Here is a 27,906-nt window from a genome sequence, read left to right on the forward strand (position 1 = left end):
CTCTCCCATTTCTTTTCACTGAAGAACACAGTGGCAAGTTGCATTGTTCATTAGTAAGGTTTCAGGATTCCAAGACTGCAGTTGAGACTCCTGGTCTTCCAAGACGTTGCAAGAGACTATCCAATGTCATGATGATGTTACTACAAGGTTTTTAAGGGTGGAAGCAGAACCTGGAGGCTTCTGATCATCAGTTTGTGGCAATTTCCATCCTCAAGGTCCCAAAGGCACCATATTGACAATTTTCAGGGTTACTTATGCTACTGCAATGATGGTGGTGTTAAAGATGAGAATAAGAGTTGTTTGTCTCCTACTTACTCCTGTTTCCACTCTTAATCTCACACAAAACACAGCATCAATGGCCAAAATTAACTTTAAAGATAACTTCTAAAATACAAAAATAACATTAATTTTAAAAAGTCAAAATACCGGAGAACAATAAATTTAAAAATCTGATGCATTTTAATTGAAGAGTAGGAAGAGGAAGCAATTCTGGGTTTCCCAGATATTTGATATCTGAGCACAGTGCCACTTATTAAAATTAGTTTTTGTTCTAGTGATGCCAACATGAAAGATGGCCTTTTGGATTCAGATTCTGATATGGGCAGCACAGAGCAACTTGACCAGGGAAGCACAGACACTCTTATCAATGGCTGCAAGGCACACAGTGAGGCTGCCAAAAGACTGGCTACAAGGCTGTACAATCTTGAAGGATTCAAGCACTGTGATGTGGCCCGCCAGTTGGGCAAGAAGTAAGTGGGGGTAGAGGGATAACATAATTCTAGTAATTGATTGTTACCTTTTGTGAAAAAAACCTGGGGTACCTTTGCCCAATGAAGAGCTTCTGATTGTGCAACAACTGCTCTAGCACTCATCTACAGCTACTTGCAGATAACTTACTGATTTGGGATAGATTGTGAATAGATATGTCAATTAAAGGTAATGCAACATGAATGAAAAATGAAATTGGTCATGGCTACTAACTGCCCACAAGTAGAGTTGATGAAGATGGAAATGCACAGTGGATCTAGCAGTAATGAAACTGCTACCAGGAACAGATTCTCTCTTTTTCTGATTCTGTTTTCCTTTTTTCCTTTCTAAATGATAGTGTAGCTTGCATCAAAGAGTGTTAAAGGATAATATTTTTTTTACAAACTAAGATGAAGCCTGATGTTATCTCTGTGTACATCTTATATGTCTATATCTTGCAAGAAATATATATTTCCCTTTTTAAAAAGCATTTTGTCTAGAAAATGGATATATCAGATTTATATAAGTAGAAATTTGACTATAGCCAGAAGGGTGGTAATATTAATCAAGAAACGTTTCACAAGAAATTTTGTTCATTAACAGCTATTATATTATAATGGTTCATAATAGAGACAGTTGGATGGCCTGAGTAAAAAAATAAATGTTATGGTTCAACTAGAGACAAGCCAAATATTTTATGTAGCTGCTTTGCAAACATTGTAATGAAATTTGAAAACAGGAAGTTAATCTTCAGAGGTAAATTGCCCTCAGTGTAAATGTGATGATATTTAATCTACTTGATATAGGGAGACAATATTTTTTAACTTAAAGGAATATATAAGTCCTATATAGTACATGATTACATTAGGACTATTTCTTAATTTTTAGTCCATAGTCTAGTTTAAAAGTATTACATTGATTCAGTCACATTTTCTGATAGTGCTTCAGTAGTAATGTCACTGATTTCAAGAAAGAAAATTCAAATTATGAGGCAAGAGAAGTCAAAGAAATCAAGATGGCAGTCAACCATGGGATTGAAGCCCTATCTCTTTGTATATCTATGTAACACTGTGACTGCCATCTTGATTTATGTTATTTTTCCATCCCCACAGACACCCCTGGAGAGTAATATTTTAATACACCATTACTAGATATTTATATATTTTTTTAAAAAACACATGAAGTAAAGATTGTTGTCTCTTGAATGTTTATACTACAAATTGTACTGTGGAATTGTATCATGCCTTTAGGGCTGTAAAATTAGAATTGGATCTTCCTTCACCTGCATTAAGTAACTATATTTGGACTGGGGGGGGGGAGGGTGGTGAGTCACTCACTTTTTGCTTGAAACAACTGAATCAAAAATAGCATGTCTGTAATGATTGATTCCAAGAGAATAACCTACAGAAACTATATAACAACTCTGGGGTCTTTTACAATGTCCTGTAAAAGCTTGTTTCTGACTTAGACACAGTAGTGGGATTCAAATATTTGAACAGACGGTTCTCTGTGTAGATGCTGCTTCTGGAAGTCCATTCTGGGCTGGGCAACAAAAAATTAGCTACTGGTTCTGCCGAACTGGTACGAACTGGCTGAATCCCACTACTGCTTAGACATATTTCTGATTATTTGTAGAACACTGTATGATAAGGAATGACTTAAATTCTCTGCTTCACTGATAATTTATTCATTTTGATTTTCTCAGAAATGCTAGCATTTGAGATGCTTTTAAGACATGTTCTTATATAGACAATGAGTTCTGTAAAATAATTGTAGTTATACTCATGATAAATGCTAGGTTGTTAGCAAACTCCACCTGGCTACCTGGTTTCCCCTCCACCCATCTTTTATTCTCATATTGCTATAGCGTTGATTTCTAGTATATGCTCACAAATACATTCATTTACAGGATTATTTGTGAAGATAATGCCAATAATTATTGATGGTGTCATCTTTAATTGCAGTAACGAGTTTAGCAAAATGGTAGCAGAAGAATATCTCCGTTTCTTCGACTTTACTGGGTTGACCTTGGATAAAGCACTCAGGTGAGCAGGGCTGATAGATTGATTAATCAATAATTAAATCTATTAATTTTATGTTTCTGGAATTTTGCAAAGATTAGCTACTTAGCCATTTTAGGGTTAAAAAAAGAAAAAGAGATAGCATTGGTTGATTATAACTTTGAAACAAGCACTGTTCATCTGTAAAGAAAATGTTGGGTATTATAAAAGCTAAAGAAGTTTGAAATGTTTTTGGGTTGAGCAGAAACCACATACTGACTCATTAAAATAGTCTGATCCACATGTGAACATTGTTCTCTGTGGCCTCTTCTTCCATTGAGCATGATGAGATCTTGGCAAACCACAACCCTAGTTTACCTTTGCTTTGCTTGTAATGTTTAATAAATAGCGAGGTGAAGATAACTTTCTATGAAGAACTGGTGTGGTGTTTTCATCCAAGAAGTTTGAACTCCATTAAGAGCCAGTTTGGTGTAATGGTTTAGGTGGTGGCCTAGAATCAGGAAACTGTGAGTTCTACTCCCACCTTAGGTATGAAAGCCAATGGGATGACTTTGGGCCAGTTACTCTCTCTCAGCCCAACTCACCTCACAGAGTTGTTTTGGGGAAAATAAGAGCGACAGGGTGTGTTATGTATGTTTGCTGCCTTGAGTTACCTATAAATGGTAATAAAGGCAGGATGAAAAAAAAAGTAAATAAATTTCTATGGGCTGAAAGGTAGGATTAGGGTGTGAGAACACACTTCTAATGGCTATGGGGAAAACTCCAACCTTACCTTAACCTCTTCTTTACTGGAAATTACGTTTTCCTAAAGCAACTTTTTCTGTTTAAAGTGCTATCTGATTTATTTTATATGTTTATCTGTAAAACGAAATTATGCCTTCCATTTCAGACTTCTAACCAGGGTGTTTTCAGGGCAGCCACAGCCATATGATCCAAATTCCACCCCCCCTTTTTTTTTTTACATGCATTGCGACATATAAAAGGGATAGAGTTTCATCTGCATAGTTGTGGCTATTATTGATTGTTTTGAAACCCTCTTGTTTCTAACTCTTACATTGGTTTGCTTAATATACATTTCTTTTGAATGTCTGACATATTTCTTTGTATTGATTCTATGCTCCTCAAAGAGAAGGCATTTCACTGTAAATAAGTATATAATGCATATTGAAGAAAACAATTCTAACTTCACATCTAAGCCAGTGAATTAGCAGTGACAAATCAGGAAAAATATCTAGGGGTTATGGTGAATAGCTTAATAAAAATATGATCTGGTTCACAGGTACTATAGTAAGTGCTTTTCACCCAGCACATTATTAAGCTATAGAATTCACTTTCAGAGGGTACAATACAGTACAACTTTGATTTGATTTTAAGAGGGGCTTACACAATTGACAAAATATACATAGATCAATAACTTATGCTCATATATTGAATGCAGTATTAGAAACAGGATCGCTTTTAATGCTGGTTCCTGGGGAATAGGAATTGGGAAGACTTATTGCATTTATATTTTGCTTTGGATTTCCTGCAGACATCTAACTGATTATTGTGAAAAAATAAGCTGGATTTTTGGTTTTATTTTGTGCATATATTCTACTGCTTCAAATGTATAGTAAATCCAACCCATTCTATTTTTCATTTTGCAAGCCAAATTTTTAATGAAACATCTGGATATAAATTCATTGGTGTGGGACTGATATAGAACGTATTTATTCCTTCAGGCATTGTTTTTCCTTTTTCATATTCACATTTTCACATTCACAAAAATATTCAATATTTTTAATCCTTTCTGCAACAAAATAATTCCACGTAAGACCAGTATTATGGGCTTCCTCCAAAGGTAGCTTTTTGCTGCTGTTTCTTGAAATAATAGATGACCATACCATGTAGCGTTGTCATTGGGTGACTTCAAGAGTGAATGGAGGGTCTTTCTGCTATGAAAAGAAATAAAAAAACAAAAGTATGAGCCACCTAGATGTTTTTAAAAGTGAAGTGCGTCTTTTTCCACAGAATAATGGTCACTAGGTGGGCACATTCCACCAAAGGTCCTTTGGGAGCAAAACACCCAAATCAGATCTCATCAAGAGCTACAGCAAAAGCCTTTTACACAGTGTCTGCTATTTAGTTCAAACCTCTTGATGACTGTCAGTCTTTAGAGTGCCAATCCTCACAGAATTATCTCTTATCCCAAAAGGTTTGGTACCTTTAAAACTTGAAAAAGTTTGATATATTAAATTACTTATTTGTTTAGTTGCTTTCTTAATAGTTACTTTCTATGTTTAGAGCTTTCCTAAAAGCTTTCCCCCTTATGGGAGAGACACAGGAACGGGAGCGGGTCCTCGTCCACTTCTCTCGCAGATACTGTCACTGCAATCCCCAGGAGAGCACATCGGAAGGTAAGAGCTGATGTCAGCTAAGATCAGAGTTTACCCTCAAATTTATTTCAGTAATTCATTTATTTAGATTGTATTCAGATTCATGGCAGTATTCTAGCTTAAGAGGCTGCTAGAGAATCATTGCTTGAATTTATCAAAGGAACTGCACTGGGCTTTAGGGGAAAAACAACTAGTTTTTCTTTCCTGAATAAAAGAAGAGGGAATAAAGGCATCAGCTGAGAAGGGATGATATTCTTCCATGAAACATGCAGATTATTAAAACAGTAGAACAGTGTTTCAGATACTATTATTATCATTTCTCTTCCTGTCCCTATTTCCAGAATGACAATTACATACAATATGGTGAGCTGTAGCTTGAATGCTATTAATAGTGTTCCTAGTATATTTATGGCCAAGAATATAAGATTCCAAAGACATGTAACAGCAGCAATGCTTTGGTTCTGTTCACCTTTGGCTCTGATTATCTTCAGATTGTTTTATCTAATATAATATACAAAAATGTTGCATGTGAAGATGGTGATAAACCTACTACTTCGTGCTTTTCTTCCTGCTTTTCTTCCCATTCTCCTTTCAGTTCCTTCCGTACCAATAAGTTCATTTTTTTTATAAGGTATGATATTGTGTGAAGAAATAAGGGCCATGTGCAGAGGATGTAAAGTGCACGAGAAGGATAGAATTAAGTACTTAAAGAGGCACCACCCACAACACTTGAAGTATCAAATGATATATTTCTTATATCTTATGTAGTTTAGGCCAGAGGTCCCCAACCTTTTGGGCACCAGGGACCCGTAATGTGGAGAGAGATTTTTCCACAGACTGGAGGGAGCATGGTTTTGTGTGCTGCCTGCATCATGTGGATGGGGCTTTGTTTATTTGTGTGGACCAGTTGATGGCATGCCACGGACCAGTACTGGTCCACGGACCCGGGGTTGGGAACCCCTGGTTTAGGCTGAAAAATTAGGCCTTTGTGAGTAAACATGGTGAGGTTTGTGTTGGAGGTTCAAAGAGGATATGGGTTGATCTAAATCAGTGTTTTTTAAACTTAGCAACTTTAAAAAGTGTGAACTTCACACCAGAATACCCCAGCTAGCATTATGGAAGTTGAAGTCCACGCATCTTAAAGTCCACACATCTTAAAGCCTATACTTATGATTTGAGATTTCAAGACAAATCTATTCAACTCAGGCTGCTTCAAAATTCATCTAAAAAGCAATCAACCTAAAGGCTATAATGGGGAAACATAAAACATCTGCAGATGTTTCATTGGGGGGCAAAATGGAATAGAAATAAGAGAGATTACAGATTCTTTACAGAGGTGTAATAACTTGGCTGTATCAGAAGACCTGTGGAAGATAATTATTTTATAGTTTTACACTTGTTGGCATCATGTCTGAATGTTATTTTTCTAAAAAAAGTATTGAAGCTTATGTTTTGGTTTTATTGTATTTATTGTACATATATTGGCTATATTGTTATTGCTTTTGTATGCCTCTTAAAATTCTAGGGACTGAGTTAGTTTATAGATTACACATATTTATACATTAAAAAAAATAAACAAAAGCCAATTTTAAACGTTCTGCAATAACCCAAAAATTTAGCAAGGTGATAAAATTCACTGACTGGCTGCAGCTATCTATTCTGTCTTTACTGTATCTGTTCTGTTCACTGCTAAATGGGGCTCTCCTGATTTTGTGTGTGTTTAGTACTGTAAATGGTAAACAGAACAATTGGTAGAGACCTTCTTTAACATATCAACAGTCAGAGGGAAAAACTTATGGCATTGTAGCAGAAATGGAGTAAATGGTCTGGCTATAGGTTATCTCTAGGCTCCTTCCTCTGCATCCCCCCCCCCATCTATGCTGTTATAACTGGAGCTGAAAAAGAAAAAACAACAACAAACACATCAATATCATGAGCAGAGCAGAGTCTCAAGCAGTTGTTTTACTTCCTCTTCTTTTTTATATAGACAATGAAAGTAGATTTCCAAATTCTTTGGTCCTCTTTTGGGAAACAATGGTGGGGGAAGGGTTATTCCTGATATTTCATTAATTTGGTGTTTTATGCTTCTATTTAACCAGTAAAAGCATACCATAAACTAATTCAGACTCCTACCAACTGAGCAGCTTAGTGCAATTGCAAAATTCTGATTGGCCACCAACATAGTATTTCCCTATCTCCTTCTTAGGAGAATAGCTGCATATGAAACTGAATAGGGCCCAAAATGGAAGAAGTATCCATATCAGGTTGAAATGGCAAAAAATGCCACTCTCATCCCATTCACTACCGGTCACTTGTCTTTGTCTCCATGGAAACTGTGCTGGGAGAGTGGAATCCTAACAGATTTTATAATAATAATAATAAAGTTGGAAGGGACCTTGGAGATCATCTAGTCTAACCTCCTGCTCAGGCAGGAAACCCTATATCATTTCAGACAAATGGCTGTCCAGTCTCTTCTTAAAACCTCCAGTGCTGGAGCATTCACAGATTCTGGAGGCAGATTGTTCCACTGGTTAATTGTTTCTCCTTAGTTCTAGGTTGCTTCTCTCTTTGGTTAGTTTCCATCCATTGCTTCTTGTCCTGCCTTCAGGTGCTTTGGAGAATAGCTTGACTCCCTCTTCTTTGTGGCAGCCCCTGAGATATTGGAATATTGCTATCATGTCATTCCTCGTCCTTCTCTTCATTAGACTAGACATACCCAATTCCTTATATGTTTTAGCCTCCAGTCTCCTGACCATCTCTGTTGCTCCTCTCTATACTCTTTCTAGAGTCTCAACATTTTTTTTACATTGTGGTGACCAAAACTGGATGCAGTATTCCAAGTGTGGCCTTACCAAGGCATTGTAAAGTGGTATTAACAGTTCACGTTATCTTGATTCTATTCCTCTGTTAATGCAGCCTAGCACTGTGTTGACTTTTTAGGCAGCTGCAGCACAATGGTGGCTCATATTTAAGTGATTGTCCACTAGGACTCCAAGATCCCTCTTACAGTTGCTAATATTGAGTAAGGTACCACCTATACCAGTGATGGCGAACCTTTTAGAGACTGTGTGCCCAAACTGCAACCCAAAACCCACTTATGCATCGTTGAGTACTGGGTGGGTGTGGCCCATTGGCTGGGCATGGCCCATTGTCTGAGTGTGGCTGCGGTGATAACAGGAGACTGCATGGGACTAAAAAGTTCAATCAATCAATTCCAACTCTGCAAGATCTTTTTTTTCCCGCGAAAAGTTGAAATTGACTGAACTTGAACTTCTTTTTTTTTTGCACACGATGGTGGAAGCCTAAAGCGAAAAGGTTTTATAAAACCCAGCTGAAGGCCTAAGACTGGGGCAACAGCGCATGTGCCCACAGAGAGGGCTCTGAGTGCCGCCTCTGGCACCCGTGCCATAGGTTCACCACCACTGACCTATACTATACCTGTGCATTTGGTTTTTCTTGCCTAAATATAGAACCTTACTTTTTTCACCACTGAATTTCATTTTGTTAGATAGCGCCCAATGTTCAAGATCCTTCTGTATCTTAAGCCTGTCTTCTGGAGTGTTGGCTATTCCTGCCAGCTTGGTGTCATCTGCAAATTTGATGAGTTCCCCATCTATCCCCTCATCCAAATTGTTGATGAAGATGTTGAAGAGTACTGGGCCCAGAACAGAGCCCTGTGGCACCCCACTACACACTTCACATTATACACTTGCTGATGTCATTGAGTGCTATCACTTTTAAGGGTAGAACACCTGTTTCATGAAGAGTAAAATAATTAGTCTTCCTGAAAGCTGAAAAAAAATCAAAATCAAATGATTTATGTATATAGCCATTGCCGTGTGTTAGAAATTTTGAATAAATCAAGATAGAGCTGTAATCCAGGAAATTCTAGCTTCTGGATAGCCAATTATTCAACAGGTCAGGTGGACACTACTCAAAAAGTATTATACAGCTGTTATATCTGAACAGTTTTAACCATCATACAATAAGCAAAACAAACAGTGAAAAAATAGGAAAGGCTCCAAAAGGAAAACTGTATCCCTTTTCCCCTCCAAATTCTGTGATTAAATAAGTGTAAAAAGGCCACAGTGGTTCTGGCTATAATACTGAGTGGTCATTGAAACATCACTCAAATAGAGGAAAGATATAATAAGACAGGTGATAGAAGAAGAGAGTTAAACCATAAGTAAAACACATCTTCTCACAAAAAGAGTGACTGTGTCAGGTGATCTAGAAAGAATCATGGAATTGAAAGTGATCTTGGAGGTCTTCTACTCCAGTCCTCCTGCACAGGACAGGAATACTCAGGCCATCCAAAATAAGTGGATAGCTAACATTTTTTTGAAAAAAAAAAAAACTCTTAGCAATGGAGGATGACTCCAAGAAGCAGGTTGCTCTGCTGCTTAATAGCTCTCACAGTCAGAATTTTCTCCTTATTTTAAATTTGGATCTCTCGGTGTAAAGCTTTCATCCACCAGCTCTTGTCTTTCCTTTAGGTATGCTGAAGAATAAATCCACACCCCTTCCCTTTGTCATCCATGTTTTAGAAGATTGTTTTCATACTCCTATTAGCCTTCTCTTCTTTTGACTAAACTTACCCATTTCTTTTCACTGTTCTTTATGGCTTTAGCTTCCAGTCTCTTCACTATCTTTGTTGCTATTCTCTTTCCATTACCTCAGCATCTTTTTTGTGTTGTAGTGACCAGAACTGATTACAATATTTCAGGATGATCTGTCTGACACTTTACCACCAGTAAAATGGTACTATTACTTCCCATAATCTGGTCCCAAGGCCCGTATTAATGCAGATCATGTCATTGGCTCTTTTGGCAGTTGCTATTTTATGCTTAATCTACCAGAATGTAGAGACTCTTCTCTAGCACTAGTGCTGAGCCACGTGCTGCCTGCCTTGTACTTGTGTATCTGATTTTTCCTAGGTAATTTCTGAACCTAGCATTTTTTTTTACCATTGAAAAGCATTTCGTTAGATACAGCCCATTTTCTAAATTTGTCCTTTTTATTTACCCAAGAGTTCTTTATGCAACAAGATTTCATCATCTGCCCCCCATTTTTATTTCTCTGGCATTGCTTATGGTTGGGCCTTATTATCTCATTTTTCCTAACCCTTCTGAATTATTCTGCTCAGGATTTTCATACATGAAATTTTTCTTAACTTTTCTCCCTCATTTATCAAAATCAACCCTCTTGAAGACTAAAACACTGATCTGATTACCTTAGTTCCCCTGACTGAAATACACTGAATTATAGATCATATGCCCGTTCCTTTTTTTTTTTTTTTGAATGGCATATTAAATGTGATTGGCAGGCATTTGAGAAGCTAAGCACAACTTTCAAGAACAACTTCCCTCTATGCCTGAAGAGAAAAGTTTTCAATCAGTGTGTGCTACCTGCTCTAACATATGCCAGTGAAACATGGACACTTATCTCACAATCGATATAAAAGCTACGGGTAGTGCAAAGAGCCATGAAAAGATACATGCTCGGCATTACAAGACAAGATGGAAGGACCTGCACATGGATTAGAGAATAAAGGAAAGTATACAATATCATCAAGAAAGGAAAAGAATTGAAATGGAAATGGGCTGGTCACATAGCAAAAAAAACTGATGGCAGGTGGACCAAGGCAGTCATAGAATGGATCCCAGTTGATAAAAAGCATCCACGAAAGAGACCTAAAACAAGATGGATCCATGACATCAGCAAGTATTGTGGACCCAATTGGCCAAAGAAAGCTCAGGACCGTATTGATTGGAAATATGTGGAAGAGGGCTTCATCCTGCAGTGGATAGACAGTGGCTAAAATGATGATGATGATAGATCATATGGCTACTGTCTGCCAAATGTCCTACAATTATCACTTCTTCCACTATTTCTTCCCTAGTAGAATGCATTAGACCCAATATAGCTGAACCCTGAGTTCCTCCTCCACCTTATGGATAATAAAAGTGTCTGCAAGGCACATAAAGAACCTGATGGAGCAGTTATTGCAATGTTTGATTCCTAATTAATGTGGGATAGCAATGTGTTTCCTGGACTCCTCACACATCTGAATGGTAAGTATTTCAGTTGTATTTTCTGCTTGGATGGTATACACATAGCATTGTCATTATTGTTCTTTTTTTTTTTAATATGTATCAGATACTTTGGGCAGTTTTCACCCTTAGTGTCACAATTAAATGCAGGAATATTATTAAGAATTTGAAGAGTTCCTGGATTTGGGACAAAATTAATCTTATCAGCTTCTGCTAGCTGTTTGGTCTCAGATGTTAAAATCTTGTCCTCCCCAGTGAGCTAAGCAGATATAGGAGCTGCCTTGTGTTCAATATATTTCTTGGGACTAATTTTAAAGTATATTAAATTCCTTGTGTTTTCCAGATGGAATCCATACACTCACCTGTGCTCTGATGCTGCTAAACACTGATCTCCATGGCCATGTAAGTATGGCTAATAAAAAGAAGCTAACTTTGATTCTCCCGAGATTCTCCCTTTGACTCTTCTTTTATGGTAAATATGAGACTACCTGGGAACACTAGAATAATTTGGAAATGAATATTGTAAAACAAATGGTAGAGAGGAATGACTTAAACATTTTAATTAAATCTGGTTTCATGCTCCAGATAGAGCAAAAGACTAGCCTTTTTTAAAATATATATTTGATCTTGGCTAGAATAGAAATTAAAATTATATTTCAAAATATTTGGTAACATAAAACTCTCTAGTTCAGTGGTTCTCAACCTGTAGGTCGGGACCCCATTTGGGGTCGAACGACCATTTCACGGGGGTCGCCAAACAACGCAGTCCGCCATTTTTTCTCCTTTTCCTTAGCTGTGCTACTCCCTTTTATTCTATTGGCTTTTGAAAGCCAATAGAATAGACTCTCTTGAATAGAGTCTAATTCTATTGGCTTTCAAAAGCCAATAGGAATTGTCCAGGCTGTCTCTGCCCTGCTGAGCCCACCAAAAGTCCCATTCTGCAAACGGTGCTGCACTAGTTGAGTAGTCCTTGACTTACGACCAGTTGAGTAGTCCTCTACTTATGACCGGTTGGGGGTCGCGGCATTAAAAAGTTTGAGAACCAATGCTCTAGTTTCTATTCTTCACCTACCATAGGACTTAGCAATGTGTTTTACCTCCATATGAAGAAATTTTCAAGTTAACAACCAGATTTAACATGTTCAAGTGAAGGATTAGCCACTGTTGATTTAGCTCATCAACTCTTGAGAAAATCCTGAACCATCTTGACATATGAAGCTACCTGGAATGCATGCTTTACTATAGTTCATTAAGGTTATAATGAAATACAGGCTTGAGGTTTGAACAGCAACCCATTTTTCATTCCCTACTTTACTTATTATGATGCTCAATGAAACTTAATAATTTGTGACTCCAAATTAACCTAATAAAAATATTGCCCTACTGAGAGGAGACTGAGATATAATGATCCTTCAGAATACAATGACAAAATGTGAAATATTTGAGGGGGGGTTGTCTGATGTTATCCTACCACAATTGATATAACTACAAATCTAGAACTTAACATATAAAAAATCCAGAACTTCATATATTGTAAATAATTCCATTTGTGTTAAATGTCATAACAATGACTCTGTCAGACCTGCCCCAATCTCATCCCTTAGGGAAGAAAAACCCTTGACTCCATTTGTTTGAAGTGAAAGGTACTTTTACTAAGAGATGCTGGTTACAGTAAAATCAAGCAGAATCTGAGTGTCCCGCACAACAAAACCAAACTATTTCTTTTAATCCCATCCCTCCCCCCCCGACCAGTCTTATCCCAGCCTATGTGATGGTGCCTGGATGTTTTGGGAATGCTGAGGTGTTAGGGCTGGTAACTTTCCATACTCAGGGCAAACAGTCTTGAAGATGCCTTGGCACGAATCAATCCCATGGTGATCTGCTTTTTTTCAGCTGTTAACCCACCTCACAAATTCCCACAAAAAATGCATACAGGTTTATTGCTGCCCATTTGTCCTCCCCTCATGCCTCCCCTCCCAGTCCTTTGATGGCAGAACACCAGCATGGCGCCAAGCCAATGATGGTGGACCTGACAGACTCATTAAAAGATCTTTAATTTTGTGGAAATAAAGAATAATAAAAAAATAGGGCAAATATCTTTAAGGTTATCAATGGGAATTATGGGAGTCACTTTGGTGTAGTAGTTAAGTTGCTATCCTAGAAACCAGGGGATTGTGAATTCTAGTCCCCCCCCTTAGGCATGAAAGCCAGCTGGGTGACTTTGGGCCAGTCACATTCTCTCAGCCAAACCATGTCATAGGCTTTTGTTGTGGGGAAAAAAGAGGAGAAGGAAGGAGTACTAAGCATGTTTGCCACCATGAATTACTTATAAAGTAATAAAGGCATGATAAAAATCCAATTAATAGAATAAATAAACCATACTTATGTATTAAGTAGTACAATTTGTCATAAAAAATAAAAACAAAACTAAATAAAAACAATTATGAGGTTGGATGAATATATCTGAAATTTAGCCCCATTAAATTATTTTTGTGTTTGTTATTGTGTATGCCTTCTGGCAACTGCCTGTACTGATCAGTTTTCTCAGCAAGGTTTTTTCAGAAGGTTTGACATTCCTAGGTAGGGGTAAGAGAGAGTGACTAGCTGGAAGTCACCCAACTGGCTTTGCGCTTAAGATCAGACTAGAACTCATGTTCTCCTGGTTTCTAGACTGGTGTCTTAACCATTACATCAAACTGGCTCTTGCATGAAATTCTTTAGTACTGCATATGCAGTGGTGGGATTTAGCCAGTTCGCACCGGTTCAGTAGAACCGATAGCTAATTTCTTTTCAGTTCGGAGAACCGGGACCCATGTGACACCTTCTTTCCAGCTCCAACATGGTCCTCTGTCACTTCCTCTGCCACCATGGGCAGTCTTACAAACAAAAGAAGTTTGTGGGACTAAAAAAAAGTTCAATCAATCAATTCCAACTTTGCGAGATCTGCCGCCCATCCTCGTACTAGTGGGGGCAGGGGAAGGGAGGCTCTGGCATGCACCCACCCCTCACCATTGCCACTCCATGTGTGCCCACGTGTGCCCCTGGCTCCTCACCGCCATCTCCCTTCCGTAGTGCAGCATCTGCCAGGGTGGCGGTGGGCCGGATGATGCAGGGATGTTCGCCACTGCTGCCACCTCCTGCCAGTCCCATATGTTGTCCAGGCGCCAATGCCCCATGAAATCAGCTGTCTCGTCGGGCTGCTGAGGCGGGGTTGGCTGCGGCCAGACCCTCAGCCTCCCCTCCACCTACTCCTGTATGGTTAGCCAGTTGAGAGGTTCGGAGCAGCAGCAGTAGCCGCCGCCCCATGAGAGCTAAGTGGATGAAGCCCAGGCCGGATGAGGGCCCCCTTGTGGCTGTCCCGGGACCATCTCTGCCTGCCCCAATGGGGCTGCACTGTGGAAAGGAGATGGCGGCAGCTCTGATCCCCCCCTGCCGGCTGCCCCCCTCCAGCCTCCTGCTTGGCACCCCTTCTACGCAATCCTATGTGACCGCAGTGTGGATGAGAAGCTCAGGCGTTGGAGGCTTTCCTTCATGGAGGCATTCCAGTCTTCCTGCCCCTGTAGCCAGACTTCCCCCAGCCAGAACCTGCGGACCCCCGCCCTCCTGCACCCACCCCAGTCTGAGACTCCTGCAGCCCCCCCCCAGCTTGGACCTCCAGCAGTTCCACAAACAGGAGCTCCTGCCCCCCCCTGTTGGGACCTCCTGCCCCCACCCCAGCTGATCCCCTGAGCAGCCCACCCCAACCAAGATGGAGGGAAGGCGAGGCAGAGAACCAGTTGTTAAATTATTTGAAACCCACCACTGTGTATATGTGAAATTATTCATGGAACATTTTGGTTTTGCATTATTATAGGAATAGGCAAAATCTAGTTCCCAAGATAGTATCACTGATATTTGATGACAAGATAGTTGGAATTTAATAAAATGACTCTGGCCCATGCAGGGAGAAAGCTACTTTAAGAGTGGTAATAAAAGCGAGCTGCTTCTAGGAGGCTTCCCACTCTCATCCTTACCCTTGAATCTGCAAAGGGCGGGCAGGCAGGCTGACAGGGATACTCCGATGATACTCACTCTTATTCCTGATTTTTTTTTTGTAACATTCAGTTTGTTAAATTAGTAGAATTATGTGCCTTTGTTAGAAGAAGGCTGAAATTTGTTGAGTACACTGAAAAACAATTACTTTAATAAAAAACACTCCACACTTAAAAAATAAACCAATGGCCTTGAAGATCAGTGGCATTAAATCTCCTAATTTGCATCTCTTTCTCATATATATGTGGCATAAATTTTTACAGCTCAGTTAATCAATCAAATTTAAAGCTGCACTTCATTAAAACTCTTTACAAGAATACAGTTCTCCCACCCATTTTACTTTCAGTAATCAAGTTATTTTTTTTTTTAAAAAGTATGATCATTAAAATAGTCCAAGATAAGTAATTGTAATATAACACATCTATATAATAAAAGCAATGCAAATGTAATCCCAGCTTCTTTTTGGAGATGTGTTGGGCCCCTACAGGTCATTTTTTCATTTGGAAAAAGTCCATGTTTTTGAAAATTATTTTTGAAGCACCTCCTTGCATTACAAATGTGGTCCTTTGCTGTGAATATGACCTATTTAAAATCTACATTTCTGCCTGGATTTTCATCTTTTCTTATTGGCTTAAGTTTTCCTTCCCCCCCCCCCCAGACAACTTGGTCCCTTTCAGTCTTCCTGCTGCCTCTTTGCCCAGATCTTTGGTTAAAGTGGTTGATGGAAATTCTGACTATTGTGGGATCTGTCTTTATTATTGCCCACTTTTGCCACTATTTGTTCTTTACTATTGCATTATTTTATTGTTATTTTTTCTGTTTCTACTTAGTAAACCACATGGAATTAATGGGATTTGGGCAGTATATAATTTTAATAATAAATACATTTAAATAAATAAAGGTTTTCTCTGATATTTGTCCAAGTCTCTGCCACCTTCCTCATTTTATAGAAATACAAATGATGAAATTTGTGAGATATTTTGGCTCAGAACAACCAATTTCATTCAGTAGTGGAGCTGCGTGCGCTTGCCCACCACTCACACGGAACCATCCCCTCTCCCCCCCCGCCAGTCTGCAAAGCCAGAAAGGTTGGAGAACTCTGCCCTATGTCATTCCAGAGAAATGGCTGCCCAATCTCTTTTTAAAAGCCCCCAGTGTTGAATTTAATTGAACTTTATTTGGCCAAGTGTGATTTGACACACAAGGAATTTGTCTCCGGGACAGAAGCACTTGGTGAACATGCAAAGCAACAAAATCATCATCATCATCATCATCATCATCATCATCATCATCATTAAAAGGGGGGAGTAAAGAATAATAAATAATAACACAACAGCCATACTATATGGGTAAATATATATAGACATTAGACAGATGGAGCACCCACAACTTCTGGAGGCAAGCTATTCCACTGGTTAATTGTTCTCATTGTCAGGAAATTTCTCCTTAGTTCTAGGTTGGTTCTCTCCTTGATTAGCTTCCATCCATTGCTTCTGTCAAGCCTATCTTAGCTTGGACATTTAGGAACGAAAGACCCTTGATTCCATTTGTATTGCAAGATGTACTTTTACTAAAGCCAAGTGGTTACAGTATAAAGAAAGCCAGATCTGAATATTCCCACGTAAACCCAGTGCATTTCCTTTCTCCCATTCACAATTGTCCAATGGTATTCAAACTAGGTGTTTTAGTAACAGTCCTAAAGTTTAGGGCCTCTGTGGTGGGTGTTCACATTCCGTTCTCATGCTTGTGTCTTTGGATCTGCCAGGCTGTTCTGGGTTGGCAATTCTGGTCCCTGTCATCCCCCCTCCCTCTATCCCCTTACTTATCCCACCCCCCCTTTTATGGCAGGACGCCATCAAATGAAGCAGGACTAAAGCAATGCGATGACAGACCTAACTTTCTGCCCTCTTGAAAAAGTGGTTTATTCCTGAAACAGAAAAAAAAACCAAGAGAAATGGTTAGAGTTTACAAGGGTTTCAGTGGGATTTGTCAGGATATTTATTGTGAAATTTGCAGAGGAGTCGTGGGGCTCAAATGTGTTGAGCATTGACCCGTTCAGTTTCAGAAGGGGGGAAATCCTTCCATGATATCAAGTATTGTATTTTTCCTCTGTGTTTATGTGAATCTAAGATCTTTTTGACTTCAAAATGTTGTTCTCCCTCAGTAAGGACAGGAGTTGGAGGTGGTTTCTTTGCTAGGTGTAAGTGGGAAGTGATTGCCAGTTTCAATAGGCTGCAGTGGAAAACTAGGTGAATGCATCTGAGGGTTTTTGGTAATTCCAATTGCATTGTCACAGGGTTGATAATTTTAATTATAGGGAAAGGTCCAATGTATTTCATCTGAATTTCTTTGAGGGTTATCTTGATTGGAGGTGTTTGGTAAATAAGTAGACTTTGTCTCCAATGTTAAAGTCTTTTGGTTTGGATCATTTGTTATTAGCTTATTTTTTGCATATTTCACACGTTTCTTCCAGCGCTTTGCAGACTACTGGCAAGATGCTTTGTAGTTTATCGTTCCAGTCTGTTAATGATATATTTTGGGGATTGATTTGCAGCAGTTCTGGAATGACCATGAAGTCTTGACCCAGTGTAAAGAACAGTATAAAACCAGTGCTGCTGTGGACTGTGTTGTTGTATGCTACCTCCATGAATGGGAGGTTGTCAGCCCAACTGTCTTGTTGGTAGTTAACGTAGCACCTTGCTCCAGGACGCCATTTGTGCATTCATGGCCTCCATTCATCTGGAGATGATGGGAGGAACTAAATCCTTGCATGGTGCCCAGCATCCTTAGGAACTCCTGCCAAAATTGTGAGGTGAATTGAACTCTGCGATCTGAGATGATCCACTGTGGGGTACTATGGAGTCTATATACAGGTTACGCAAAGAGCTTGGCCAACATGCATGCCAAGGGGATTTGGGGACATGGTATGAAGTGCATCTGTTTGTAAAAGAGGTTAATTACCACCCAGATCACCATGTTTCCTGTCCATTTGAGAGGCTGGCTCAGCTTGGGTTTTCCCTCTCTTTTAGTCTTTAGAAGGTTAGTGATAGATAGTGCAAATGATGGGATGAATATTAACAAACTCAGAGAAAGCCTAAGAAAGATTCCATGGATAAAAATCCTAAAAGGAAAAATAACTCAAACATGGGAAACTCTGAAAAATATGATCATAAGAGCCTAATCCAGTACAATACCACTTAAAAAGAAAAGCAAGAAATCCAAGAAGAAACCAGTATGGTTGCACAAAGATCTCTCTGATAAAGTGAAAGACAAAAAGGACAAGTACAAAAAAATGGAAAGAGGGAAGTTTCTTTCAGCATATAAATAACAAGAAAAAATTCAAGGAAACGGTCAATCCATTAAAGAGAGAAGATGGCAAGGAAATAATAGGCAGCAGAGATAAAACAGAACTGCTTAACTCATTCTTTGCATCAGTCTTCATGCAAAAAACAACTTATATCCCAACCTACCAAAACCCTAACCGTTAAAGAGATTAGAAATAAAAATTATAATAAGCAAGAAAATGGTTGGAGAACACCTATCTAATCTTGATAAATATAAATCACTGGGATCTGGCAGATTACATCTCAGAGTTTTGAAGGAGCTGGCAGATATTATCTCAGACTCATTGTACCATACCTTTCAAAAATCCTGGAGCAGTGGGGGAACTACTAGAGGATTGGAAAAGAGCTGATATAGTTCCCATCTTCAAAAAAGGAAAAAGAAAACACCCAGGAAACTGCAGACCAATCAGCCTAACATCAATACCTGGGAAGATACTGGAAAAAATAATCAAAAAATAGATCTGCCAACATGTAGAAGCAAATAAAGTTATAACTAATAGCCAGAATGAGTTTGTTAAAAACAGATCATGCCGAACCAATTTTATTCCATTGTTTGACAAAGTGACTAAATTAGTAAACCAGCGAAATGCCGTAGACATGATATACTTAGACTTCAGCAAAGTAGACCACAGTCTACTTCTTGGCAAGCTAGAAAAATGTGGAATAGACAGCATCACCACCAGATGGATTTGTAACTGGCTACAAACCATATTCAATGAATAGTCCTTAATGGTACTACATCTACATAGAGGGAAGTAAGCAGTGGGGTATCACAAGGTTCTGTCTTAGGCCCAGGACTCTTCAGTAACTTCATAAATGACTTAAATGAGGGAACAGAAGGAGAACTCATGAAATTTGCAGATGATACTAAGCCGGCAGGAATAGCCAACACCCCAGAAGATAAGCTCAGAATCGAAAACGATCTGGACAGACTCGAACAATGGGCCCTGTCCAACAAAATGAAATTTAATGTGGAGAAAAGCAAAGTTCTACACTTAGGCAGGAAAAACTAAAGCAGTGGTTCTCAACCTGTGGGTCGGGACCCCATATGGGGTCGAACGACCATTTCACGGGGGTCTCCAAGCAAGGCTGTCCGCCATTTTTTCCCCCTTTTCTTTGGCCACGCCCCTGGCACCCGGTGATGTATAAGTGGTTGGGGGTCACCACAGCATGGGGAACTGTATTATGGGGTCGTGGCATTAGAAAGGTTGAGAACCACTGAACTAAAGGCACAAGTACAGATTAGATGAAACCTGGCTCAAAAATAGTAACTGTGAGAGGGACGATCATATAAATATGAGCCAGCAGTGTGGCTGTGCAGCACAAAAAACCCTAATACAATCCTTGGTTGTATAAACAGAGGCATAGAATCAAAATCACATTAAGTATTAGTACCGCTTTATAAAGCTTTGGTAAGGCTACACCTGGAATACTGCATCCAGTTTTGGTCACCACATTACAAAAAAGATGTTGAGACTTTGGATAAAGTGTAAAGAAGAGCAACTAAGATGATTAAAGACCTGGAGAGTAAAACACATGAAGAACGGTTGCAGGATTTGGGTTTGGCTAGTCCCGTGGTGGCAAACCTATGGCACAGGTGCCAGAGGCGGCACTCAGAGCCCTCTCTGTGGGCGTGCACACTGTTGCCCCAGTCCTAGGCCTTCAGCTGGGTTTTATAAAACCTTTTTGCTTTAGGCCTCCGCTGCCGTGTGCAAAAAAAAAAGGTTCAATCAATCAATCAATTTCAACTTCTCATGGGAAAAAAAAGATCTCGCAAAGTTGGAATTGATTGATTGAACTTTTTAGTCCCACCCAGTCTGCCGTTACCACCGCAGCCACGCCCACCCAATGGGCCACGCCCACCCAATGGGCCATGCCCACCCAATGGGCCACACTCACCCAATGAGTCACGCCCATCCAGCACTCAATGATACATAAGTGGGTTTTGGGTTGCAGTTTGGGCACTCAGTCTCTAAAAGGTTCACCATCACTGGGCTAGTCTGTTGAAAAGAAGGACTAGGGGGGCCATGATAGCAGTATTCCAGTATTTGAGAGGCTGCCACAAAGAGGAGGGGGTCAACTTATTTTCCAAAGCACTAGAGGGCAGGACAAGAAACAATGGTTGGAAACTAATCAAAGAGAGAAGCAACCTGGAATTAAGGAGAAACTTCCTGACAGTGAGGACAATTAACCAGTGGAACAGCTTGCAGTGAGAAATTGTGGATGCTTCTTCACTGGAGACTTTTAAGAAGAGACTGGACAGTAAGTTGTCTGAAATGTTATAGGGTCTCCTGCTTGGGTAGAAGACCTCCAAGGTCCCTCCAGCTCTATTATGATTGAAGAATTGCCAATAGAAATTGGAAAAACCCAGGAAGCTTTGGAGCTTACAGATATGTGAGGTTCCCATTCGAGTACTGCTCTCACCTTTTTGGGTCCATCTTTATCCTCTTATGGCCCAAATAATCAATTTTATTTTTGTGGAACTCACACTGGGAGAGTTTTGCGTATAGCTGGGTGGCACAGTTTTTTCAGTTCTGCTCTAATCTCACATGCTCTGCCATAGTCTCAGTGTAAATCAAACTATCACCAGGTAAACTAGGACCCCTTTATATAAATATTCACGTAGGACTAGATGACCTCCAGGGTCCCTTCCAATTATTATTATTATTATTATTATTATTATTGCAATAATACAATCAGATTTTCCTTGAGCCCCAAGGAAGGTACCACTAGTTCTATTGATATTGTCATGAGGATCACAGGCGACTTACCAGGGGGTCATCATCTGTCCCATTGTCACTCTTTGCCACAGGGTTGGGGTGTTCGGCCGAAGTTCCCTCACCATTGCTGGGCGGTGGGGTGAACTCAACACTTCCACTCATTTAAAGTCTGTCTCTTGACATTTTGTGGAGCCTTTGCCTCTTTTTTGTGTGGGACTAGGTGCCGGTTGGGGTGCTTGGCAGTCAGCTGCTCTGTGACCCTCCTTGCTGCAGCGAAAACAGCTAGTGGGTCAGCCTGGATCCCACTTCCCTGGTTTTGGGGCTTCCTTTTCTGTAGGGAAGGATCATCTCCACTCTCAATTTGCACAGCCATGGTATCTACACAGATCAATCTCCACCTCATCAGCCAGGATGTACCAACTTTGGAGAGTTCGTGGTGCACCTCTGGAGAGACAGGTGTAAAAGATCTCATTGCTCAGGTCATCCTGGAAGCACTCAATCAGCATGTCTTGGGGCCAATTGGCCAGCCTACAAGCCAGGGTCCAAAATTCTTTAATGTAGGCAGCCACAGGTCATCTGACTTTGCCTTATAATTTCAATCTTTATTCTGGCCTTTCGGTTGGCTAGGTGGTCTTCAAACCATTTCCTCATGTTGCCGTAAACCTGTCAAAGTTACGTAGTTCCATCATGTCATCATTGTGGAGGGTCACCATCACTCTGCTGTTTCGCCTTCCAAAGCCATAGTTACACTCCTCACTCTACTTCAGGAGATCGGCCCCATGTTCCTGCATGTAATTCCACAGTTGGATCAGGAAGAACACCAGTTGCTTTTGGTCACTGGGGCTGGTGGTCAATGCTCCTTTCTCCATGGAGGGGTGGCCCATGTCCTTTTACAATTATCCAATTGTATTCAAACTAGGTGTTTTGGTAACAATCGTAAAGTTTGCACCTCTTTGGTGGGTGTTTACATTCCATTCTCACGCTTGTGTCCTTGGATCTGCCAGGCTCTCTTCCAAACTGGCACCTCTGGTCCCTGTAATCCTGTCATCCCCTTCCCCTATATCCCCTTCTCCCTCTCCCCTTTTATGGCAGGATGCCATCGAAGTGAAGCTGGGCTAAAGCAATGCAATGGCAGACCTGACAGTTTCTTGTTCTGCCTTCTAGTGCTTTGGAGGATAGGTTGACTCCTTTTCTTTATGGCAGCCCTTTATATTAACCTGCCACCTTCTGATTCTGAATGCTCCTCCCATGGGGACTTGGATGAGGCATTACAGGAGATTCCCTTTCCTCAGAACTAAGCTTTTAAATTGCAAAACAAAAAATCAATTAACCAGGTTTACCAGACCAAAATGATTTTGGAGTGCAACCCCAAAATTGGAGATATGAAGAATAAAGAATGGAATGGAACAGAGTAGAGTAGAGTAGAGTAGAGTAGAGTAGAGTAGAGTAGAGTAGAATAGAATAGAATAGAATAGAATAGAATAGAATAGAATAGAATAGAATAGAATAGAATAGAATCTTTGTCACTTTAAATCTATACAAATCATCATATATTAAAATGAAATGTTGCATTCAGCTCTCATATATGTGGATATATATGCATATATCCACATACACACACGTATATGACACAGAGAAACATCCCAGTCTAGTTGGAGTATATACATGTACATGGCAGGGGGGGGGAATCCTGCGAATTTACAAGATGGATGGCATAAGGAACAAAGCTGTTTCAGAATCTAGTAGTTCTGCTCTAAATACTTCAAAACCTTGTCCCAGAGGGGAGCAACAGAAACAGACTAAAGTGGGTGTATGGGCTCTCTAACAATGCTTTGAGCTCTAATCACATAGTGTTTATAAGCAGTGTCCTGAATAACAGGATGCGAATTTCCTATAAACCTCTCAGCTCTCCTTACCATTCTCTGTATGACCTTCTATCTCAGGCACTGCTACCACCAAACCAAACAGTGAAACAGTTTGTTAAAATGCTCTCAATCATGCCTCTGTAAAAAGTGGTCAGGACAGAAGGAGAAACGTGCTTTCCTCATCCAACGCAGGAAATGCAAACTCTGGTTTACACACTTCACTAAAGATAACGTATGAAGAGACCAAGTCAGATTGTTAGTTATCTGCTCCCCCAGGTGCTTAATACTATTGACCACCTCCACAGCTGCAGCCTTGATACAAAGCATTTTTAGGTTTCCTAATTATCCCAAAGTACTCTAACTACTCTGTGAATAAGTTAAGATATCTAACAGGAGAGTATGATCTGCATACTACATTAATCTGCACTTTATTTATTTACTTATTTATCAATCAAAGTTAAAGATCTCCCATTTCACTCACAGAGCAACTCCGGGCAGTGCACAATTTAAAACAAAAACCTATAAATATGTTTTAATAGAAGGCAGTTACAACAGGAATAAAGTTTAACGGGAGGGGGGAAGGTTCTTTAGGACACTAGCCAACCCCCAAAGTTGAGTGTTTGTCTAAGAGCCCCAAGCAAGTCAGGAAAGCCAGGTCTTCAAACTCTTCAAAAGGCCAGGCAAATGGCGTCTGACTTACTTCAGAGTCTGATAGAAATGGAGGATTAGAAGAATAGAAAATATCAGAAAGGGTGAAATTCCTCCTCTCCTCTCCCCAGGCTTTTTTCTATATTTTATATGCCAAATGAACCTTATTAGGTTCAATTCTCCCAGGATTTGGGGCATTTGGGTTTTTGTTTTCAAGCACTATCCAGAAATCTGCTACTAAATTCACTGCTTCTCTGAGTACCTTCAAACAATAGCTGCATGATTCCCATTAATCCCTGAATCTCAACTTCCTTCCCATTAGACCTGCCCCAATCTGATCCCTTAGGAAAGAAAGACCCTCGACTCCATTTGGTTAAAGCAAAGGGTTCTTTTACTATAGGTGTTGGCTGCAGTAAAGTCAGGCTAGCTCTGAGTTTCCTGCACTCAAAAGATACAGAAAGCTTCCCCCTTATCCCAACCCTCCCTCCATGACTAGTGCATCTTCAGCCAATTGGAACTCGCTGAGGTGTTTTGAGAATGCTGAGATGTTTTGTGGTAATCCGCATACTTTCTTAGAGTGCTTGGCCTTGGATGCTGGTATAAACTGGTTCTGAGCTGCTCTGGCCCTTATCACCTGTCAATCCCCCCTCCCTATTTCCCATCATGTACACACACAGCTTTATTGCCCTCCTCCCCTTCCCTCTAGCCCTTGATAGCAGGATGCCTGCGAGGTGCCAAGCCAAACCTGGCAGACCTGACACTGCTTTTCTTTGGAAAAGAATAATGACTTTAAACCTATAGAATACCTAAAATTGCCAGCTCACCAACAGGCTTTTCACTGTTACACAAGGGAATAAAAAGTGTTATTTCCATATTGGGTATGAAAAAATAACTGGATGATCTGAGATCACTCTCACAGAAGAACCTTAGTTGTGAACAGAAATTCTAGTTTGAGCTAAAATTACTCAAACACAAAATAGATTTAGCATGCCATGTTCTATTTGTGAGAACTAGGCATAAGTTACCACAGACAACGTCTCACAACTTTTCTACCTGGAGGAGATTTGGCAGAGAACTTTTGAGGTCCCAGATTTAAGTTCCTTTGTAAGTGAGATGGTTGTGGTGATATGATGAAGGTGTAAGCTTGGAAGGCTTCTCTGAATTGTAGCCATTCAGTAGTACATGTTGACATTAATTTCTTTTTGTTTATTTGTTTTTTTCTCTTTTCTTTGTCTCCTGCTCCTGGATCTTCTACTTTTACTGTATTGTTTAACCTTTCTCAGGTGGTAAGTTCAGTCACTAGAACATTTTTATAAAAAAATTTGTTTATTATTAAAGTGTACTTTTAAAAAAGGAAATGTATGCAACATATAATTTTTCTCAACTTTGCTCTTTAAACTCATTTCGACTTATTGAAATTAGTAATACTTCCAAGAGTTATAAGCCTCTGATATTATATGAGCCAATAATTCCTATCTCTGTATATTCAGATTAAAAACAAATAATTGAGTTTAGCAATATCAACAATAAGAAGAGAACAAATTAACAGGAAAAATAATAAACACGTACAAAACATTTTAAAATATGAATATCACACCCAATGAGCCAAACTTTAAAATACTCTTCTTCCCAGAGGGAGCAATTATAACATTCCAGTTCTTGTGACATTATGTTGTAATCATATTTTAAGGCAGGAGGAAGGGGCCATTCTGATGTGCATGAGTGTCATTTCTCAAAATACATGCTTCTGAGGTATCTGCAGATATTCATTTATTAAAGAAAGGACCATGAACCAGGATGTTACTTCTTTATTAGTGCAATCCCATCCAGAACTAAAATTCCACACTCATGGCCATTCAATCTTACCAGGTTCAGCCGAAAGTCTGTTATCCCCAACCAGACCTACACAGCCTCCAGGCACCACAAAAGGGCAGCAACATCAGTTGGATCGCCTGGGATGGAAATCTAAGCTTGAACATCATCAGCATATTGATGGTACCTCATCCCATAGTGGTAGATGATCTTACCCAGTGGCTTCGTGTAGATATGCATTCTTGAGAATTTAGACTGAATCCTATCCAGAAGGGGAAAGGAATAAAATGGTTGCAATGCCTTAGCCCAAAGTGTACTTTTAGCACTCCTAGAATATCCTGTGCCCCCCCCCCGCAAAATGAAAGTGATGTTCCTACTATTGATTTTTGTACCTAATTTTGATGTGCTCTGTATGGTAGAGCTGTGAGAAACTATGGCCCAGAATTTAACATGATCTGTTGTTATTTAATTGCCAGGTATGCATTTCAGATTGCTTTGCAAAAAATTAACATCTTGTTTTTAATATAATTGATCTGCACCATGAAGAGCTTTAAAGGGGGCAACCAGTACTTTACTGGTACTACACTGGTAAACAGTGCAGCTCTTGAAATAGAAGTGTTACATGTGAGTATGGCATGCCCATTACTACTCAAATATATTTGGGACCAGATGTTGTTTCCAAAAGCTTTTCAAGGATATTCCCTTGTTGAGCAGATTGCTGTAATTCAACCTGGTGATAACTAAAAAGGAACAAAATCTCTTGTTCCTGCAAGGCTCATAACTGGCACCCAAGATCCTTTTTTTGCCTCAGCTGCTGTCTACTCATCAGGCAGGAAATATTAGTCCAGAACCCCCAAGGTACAAACCAGTTCTGCAGAGGAGAGGCCAACCCTGTCCTGAACAAAAAAATGGTATCTCTCTGTAGTTGGATGGCTTTCCAACCCAGAGCCACTTTGTCTTACCTTAATCTGTTCCTCTCCTAGGCCTGAGCACCCTCCAGACAACCAGACAGCATTTTAATGATACCATTTGATTGGCTCACTGTCAATGTATAAAGTTAGTATTAGCAGCACACTAGTGACCTGGTTCCCATGTTGATGGATGATGTCACCCATGCAGATGTTAAATAGGAGCAGGGAAAGTGTCACGAAGAATGTAGGGCCCGATCTCTCCGCCCTCCTGCAACTGTCTCTTTAGGAAGAACTAATTTACAGCAATGCTGCCCAAATCTCTGTGGTGGCCCCAAATGGTATAATGTTCAATGATATTAAAGGACTATGAGAAATCAAGGAACTCCATGAAGGCATCTTCTCCCCTTTCCTATCTTGTCTAAAGTCACTGGAAAGTGTAATCAGTGTTGTTTCCATGCTTGACCCAGATTAAAATATGTCCAGATAGCCACATTTATTATTTGTGTGCACTTTATGCTTTCTATCCAAGTTTGGCCAGAGCCCTCTTTGCACTTTTCTCACTTCTAGGTTTCCCCCCCCCCCCCATGGTGTCTTGTTGCCTTATCTGGTGTACGTAAGAACATTCTGCTGTTCTGTGTGTCTTATTAAGATTGCATCAAAGTTGCTACTTTCCACAAGCTGCTTATGTTGAAATCTTCCTGAAAAAAGTTTTCCTTTCTTTTCACCTGTTTTCATTGTCTCACGTACTTTATCTTTCCCACATATGAATTCACACAAAAGCATAGTGTAATTTTATCATATTATTATATACTGACTCTACAAGTAGTCCTCAACTTTACAACCATAGCTGAGCCCAAGATTTTTTTTGCTAAATGAGATATTTGTTAATTTTACTATCTTTTTTGCTACAATTGTTAAGTGAATCAGTGCAGTTGTTAAGTTAGTGATACAGTTGTTAAGTGAATCTGACTTCCCCATCGACTTTGCTTGTCAGAAGATTGCAAATAGTGATCACATGATCCCAGGACACTGCAACCATCATAAATATGAGTCCATTGCCTAGCATCTGAATTTTGAACACATGACCCTGGGGTAGTCATAAGTGTTTTCAGTGCCGTTGTAACTTTGAATGGTCACTAAACAAACTGTTGTTAAGTTGAGAGGCTACCTGCAATTTATGGTTCATTAATTAAATGTGCGTATCAATATTATAATGATTCATAGGTGATATTATTTAATATATTGTCATAATGCTATTTAACATACATGTTGATGTGCAGGACTTTTTTTTTTTTTTTTGGTTAGCCAGAAGCTTTACTATATATTAAAAAAAATGTCTCAAACTGTTGCAATATAGTTCAATCCTTTTTGGGGGATT

The 27,906-nt window shown here is 39.7% G+C and overlaps 1 protein-coding gene across 2 annotated transcripts in view; it reads left to right on the forward strand.

Moving 5' to 3' along the window:
* PSD2 (pleckstrin and Sec7 domain containing 2) overlaps nucleotides 1-27,906 on the forward strand; it is a 79,309-nt gene that overhangs the window by 16,865 nt on the left and 34,538 nt on the right. Inside the window, exons 4-7 of one of the 2 annotated variants that reach the window (XM_039326094.1) lie at nucleotides 555-749; nucleotides 2,712-2,792; nucleotides 5,052-5,164; nucleotides 11,540-11,598. In XM_039326094.1, the coding sequence (XP_039182028.1) occupies nucleotides 555-749; nucleotides 2,712-2,792; nucleotides 5,052-5,164; nucleotides 11,540-11,598 (448 nt within the window). Of the gene's footprint in view, nucleotides 1-554; nucleotides 750-2,711; nucleotides 2,793-5,051; nucleotides 5,165-11,539; nucleotides 11,601-27,906 lie in introns of both variants that reach the window. The other variant, XM_039326093.1, reaches the window with a different exon arrangement.

The sequence above is a fragment of the Crotalus tigris genome, unplaced genomic scaffold, assembly GCF_016545835.1.
Source record: "Crotalus tigris isolate CLP2741 ecotype Arizona unplaced genomic scaffold, ASM1654583v1 scf7180000024339.11422700, whole genome shotgun sequence".
NCBI classification, from domain to species: Eukaryota; Metazoa; Chordata; class Lepidosauria; order Squamata; family Viperidae; genus Crotalus; species Crotalus tigris.